The sequence below is a fragment of the Notamacropus eugenii genome, chromosome 5, assembly GCF_028372415.1.
Source record: "Notamacropus eugenii isolate mMacEug1 chromosome 5, mMacEug1.pri_v2, whole genome shotgun sequence".
Lineage (NCBI taxonomy): Eukaryota > Metazoa > Chordata > Mammalia > Diprotodontia > Macropodidae > Notamacropus > Notamacropus eugenii.
The window spans coordinates 245,931,559-245,936,563 of NC_092876.1; the positions used below are offsets into that span (position 1 = coordinate 245,931,559).

The following is a 5,005-nucleotide window of genomic DNA, read 5'->3' on the forward strand; positions in this document are numbered from 1 at the left end:
TCATGCATTTATATTGTCTGGAAACATCAATATCTTCAAATTCTCTGTAAAATCATGGACTGAAAAGCAGTATATGACTAAAAAGAAACAGTGCAAATTGTATGTGATAGTCAAGCAGCTTTTGATTTCAAAAAAGGGTGTTGGCATTTGCTTAAAATATTTATATACAAGTTTGTGCAAGTAATGTGTTGAATTGATATGTTTTGATAGAAAATAAGTCTTTTGAGTTCGAGTCAGCTTGAGAGCTATGAGTCTGGTTTTTATCGTAGGGGAAAAGACTTTAATGGGAAAGAAATTGCTCAAATTGTGCAATTTTTACAAATAGAGAGGAAAGAAGTGCTAAGGCAACATAATAACTTTCTAAGCACTTTTCTGCTGGTTTAAATTAGTTAAATTATTTTGTATAAATTAGATATAATTCTACTTTTCCAATATGTATAAAAATTGATGAAGCTGCATGGTTTTAAAATAGGAAATCCACATTATAAAAAGTCATTAAAAATTCTGTACAAAATCACAACAAAATAATTCAGCATGGGAAAGGTAACAAGTAGTAAAATGTTGGTTGAAAAATATATATTTATATATATTTTAATTGGCCCATTACTAGTTTAAAAATTGCATAGATCCTAATTATTGCTTGTGATTTTGTTATCTGATCAGACAGTTAATATGATCTGAATACAGCTACACCAAATTGACAGTGTAGTTTCTTTTTTCTTTACTTTTTCTTTTTTCTTTAAAATAGAGGAGCTATAGAAAATAATACATAAGATAAACAGGAACTTTGCATCCCTGTTTCTCCTAAAGGCAGTAACGACAATAAATACATATATCACTTGAAGCTTGGAATATTTGCACTTTGCAGCAGTGGTACCCAAAGGGCTGCCCTTTGTAAACAAGACAGTCACTGTAAGCACAGTTGATTCGTTTTCTTTCTGATCATGAAATCGATGCGACTCTTCAAGGGTTAATCGTGAAAGATGGCATTGAGCTGGGCACTCATGACTCGCTCATGATGTGAATGGCTATCATAGGACATAATGTTGTCTATTGGGATCTCACAGCGGGGGGCAGCAGTGCCAGAGAAGATTGATCCATGGCCTTGGGCTCCTGCCAGGGTCGCTGCAGGATAGTGCATGGTAAAGGCATAATTTTTGTCAAACTCGGTGGAGGGTTCGTGTTTGAAAGAGAAGTTCCCATTGATGCTGAGTGGTGGGCTGAGGGGTCCGTCAAAGGAAGGGCTGGTGCAATCAGTGAGAGTGTTTTCGAAAAAGGGCTCCAGGGCGGCCCCATAGGAATGAGGCGGCGGCTTTACGTGGAAGATGTGGGAGCTGTCCATGGTTCCATAGGGCGGGCTGGGAAGCCCGGGAGATTGGTAAGAGTAAGGATGCACCGGGAAGGAAGCACTGGCTGATGGTAAGTGGGGCGGCATGTCCTGGTTTTGCTCGGGCAGGAAAGTCCGAGGGTTAAGCTGTAGGCAGCCAGCTACCAGGTTGGTGGTGGGCTGGGATAAGCCTTTGCAGAGGGTCTGTACAAAGGACACTAGGTCCGGGCTCTTACCGGAGCGCAGTATCTCAGAGAGAGCCCAAATGTAATTCTTGGCCAGGCGCAAAGTTTCAATTTTAGACAATTTCTGTGTCTTGGAGTAGCAGGGCACCACTTTGCGCAGATTGTCCAGCGCAGCGTTTAGCCCATGCATGCGATTTCTCTCCCGAGCATTAGCCTTCATGCGCCTTAGCTTGAATCGCTCCATCCGGGCCTTAGTCATCTTCTTCTTTTTAGGACCACGTCTCTTGGGCTTTTGATCGTCGTCTTCCTCTTCCTCCTCCTCTTCTTCTTCCAAGTCTTCTTCTTCGTCCTCTTCCTCAACCCCGTTCCTCAGTGAGTCCTCCTCCGGGTTCATGACTTCAAGATCGTCGTCCTTCTTGTCCGCCTCGTGCTCCTCATCCTGAGAACTAAGACACTCGTCTGTCCAGCTCGGGGGACCTTGGGGCTGAGGCTCCCCCATCAGCCCGCTCTCACTGTACGATTTGGTCATGTTTCAAGTCCTACATTTAACAGGAAAGACCAAAAAGAAAGGGGGGAAAGGAAAACAACACATTCAAAGGAAAGAAATTCAACTCCCTCCCCAACCTCACTACTGTATTCTAAATGCTTGTGTGAGGAAGAGACCAATTAGTCAGAACGCTTAACTCCCAGGGGACTGGGCAAATTTAATGTGTTATATTGGCATGTGCCGGCTGTGTTAGTGTGAGTTAACAGTGTTTATGTCTAAGAATATATATGTATGTATGCGCTTCTAGTATAGCTTCTGAAGTGTGTTTATAATGATTAAATGTTTGGGAGATGTGATGAAAATAAACGTGTGGTGATCAAATACACATCCATTTATAGCTATTTCATATGTATCTGCATGTGCCAGAGTCCATAATATCTCTGCAAAAATTGTGTTGCATTTTTAAAGCAAATGTTAATTCTGCATGTGCCCAGTTTCCCCTAGTATAAAAATGACTTAAGGTTAAAACATCAATATTCAACTTGCTGGCATTTGGATGTGAATTTAAGATGAGATGGAAGGAAAATTAATTGGTATACGGCAAGAAGTTCCCAAAATTATTTTTACTACTAACAACAAAAAATTGGAAACAAAAGTGACAAGCTTTTTCTCTTAGCCCTACCCCCCACTCCAATACTGAATCTCCAACCTTCTACAAAAGCTATCACATCTTCATAAGTGTTCAGGTCAAAGCAAAGAGCAGTTCTCTCGTGCCCGGGATCAGGTGCAGAAGGCTCCTCTCTAATAAACAGCCCATTGAAATGTTCGGCCATCCTTTTGTGGGGGCTTTTCAAAGTTCTGCTCAAACCTTTCTCTTTAAAAGACTGAATAATTATAATCTTCCACCCCTCTACAACGATCAGCCGTAGGAAAGTCGCTGCTTCCAATAAGGAAAATGAAAGGCTTCAAATACAACTGAATATAGGACTCCAATAGTGATATGTGGTTTGCTCAGTTGCTGTAACAGGTAGCAGCGATTGTCATTCCATCTCTCTTCTTTTCTCCTCCAACTCCTTATCTCCAAACTAAACTACCTCAGAATCCCATTTACTTGACGAGAAGTGGGTATGCAGAGCACGATTTAAAAGCCTCTTCAGATTTTTTTTGCTCAACTCGAGGGAAAAAAATCTTGCCTTTAAAAGCCAACCCCCTTATACTCGTTAAAATACATGGAAAATAAAAACCATTGACAACAGGAGCTATTTATATGGATGTGTGCGGAGAGTCATAAAGTTATTATTACTGGTGTTATTTTAGGTCTCTGGAACACTGCACCTTGCATCGAAATAATCTCAGAAGTTTACTCCACCCTCCCTCCCCCCCAAAAAACAGAAGACGCAAAACTGTGCCTCTGTTAAGCTATACATCCTGTAAGTAAATACTTGAGTGCGTGGGTATTTCAATAAAGACATAAGGCATGTGTGTGTTCTCTAATGCTATATTTGGGGGTATAAAACGAAAGAATCATAATTACCTGTGTTAGTTAATGTGTCCTTTGCAGTGATCGTCTCATAACCCTGTTAACTCCCGGGATTCTCTCCTGTAAGGGACTGAATTCTTGTTTCTGGGGGGCTGTGCTCTGGGCTCTCAGGTTATATAGCGGAGTTGGTGATGCTACGAGAGGAAGGGTGGGGGAGGAGGAGACCCAGGAGCTGGTTTGTAACGCCCAGCGCCTGCGCACGGGTTCCGGCTGCCTGCTTCCCCCTCTCTGCCTGCAGCTTCTCTGTGCTCCCGCCCTCCTCTCCTCTAGCTCCGCTCTTACCCTCCATCCCTTCCCTCCCCCTCCATACACCGCCCCCCCCCCCCCCAACTCTTCTTCTTCCTCCCCGGCATGCGCCATATGGTCTTCCTCGTCAAGCAAAGGGCCCGGGTGCCACGTGACCTGCCCATTTGTATTCCGTGGAGCGCTCCATTCTGGCCCCTTTGTGGCCAGAAGAAAGTGGCCCATCTGTCGCCAGTTAGAGACTCCGCGGACCTGTTTTTACCCGCAGGAGAGATTAACCCTTTCGACAGCAGAAGGCGAAGAAAAAATCGAGGGGGGAGTTCCGGGGAGAAGAGTGATGAGGGCGGGGAAATGAAGCCAATGAATGTGATGCTTAGTAAGCGGCGAGGTGGAAGTATAGAAGTGCGACAGTGGTGAATAGTGCAGGAGAGGAATCGGGAGACCGAGGTGTCTATTCTGGCTTCCTCTCCCCCACCCTGGCCACCGGGGACACTTTTATCTTGCCTTTCTCCTGGAGATGCTATTTGTCTCCACGTTCTTCCTCCTTTGGCAGCAGCCTTCTCATTTTCAGCTAGTTCATTCATCTCCCCTCTCCACTCCCTTAATCTCTGTCCACTTTTGCTGTTCTCTTTCCCTCACGGCCCAGGGCCCTTTAGATTGGCACTGAGTTTGAGAGTAGCAGAGATGCCTCAGTTCTTGTCATCTCCATCTCTTTTTCGTGGCAGAGCTGCCCCAGGACCAGAGATTAATGACTCTTAGAGAATATGATTTTTAAAGAAGCACAGCCTCGTTACGGCACACTGGGTTATCAATCCCAGTGGGCCTAAAGGAATGTTTCTGGGAGTACTAAAGTGTTAAGCATGCCTCTGAAGCCCTAGTCCCCGGTTTAGTTTCAGACGAATGGCAACATGTACTTCCTTGGCATTGCGGCTGGGAGAGACTCAGTACCACAGTCAGCCCTACCTGTTTCTCTGGAAAAAACCAGACCTGGCATACAATCTGTGCGTTTTTCTTGGTACATTTTTGCCTTACATGTTTATCATTGGATTCGAATCTGTAACTGTATCTTATTTCACAAGTGTCTTTTTTTAAGATACTAAAAATGAGATGTAGAGAGTATTCCTTTAAGTGGGCTAATTTCATTCATTTAAATTTACCTTATCTTTCTATATTGATCATTTACAAAATAACTTTGCTGTTCTGTGGAGAGGCTCGTTCACCTA

General features: G+C 43.6%; 1 protein-coding gene across 1 annotated transcript; it reads right to left on the bottom strand.

Annotated features, from left to right (window-relative positions):
- Nucleotides 1-767: 767 nt before the first annotated feature.
- Nucleotides 768-3,635, bottom strand: NEUROD1 (neuronal differentiation 1). The gene is made up of 2 exons (XM_072612553.1): nt 3,534-3,635; nt 768-2,051 (listed from the first exon to the last, which is right to left on the bottom strand). The coding sequence occupies exon 2, from the start codon at nt 2,039-2,041 to the stop codon at nt 971-973; it is 1,071 nt and encodes a 356-aa protein (XP_072468654.1). The 5' UTR covers nt 2,042-2,051; nt 3,534-3,635; the 3' UTR covers nt 768-970.
- Nucleotides 3,636-5,005: the final 1,370 nt, after the last annotated feature.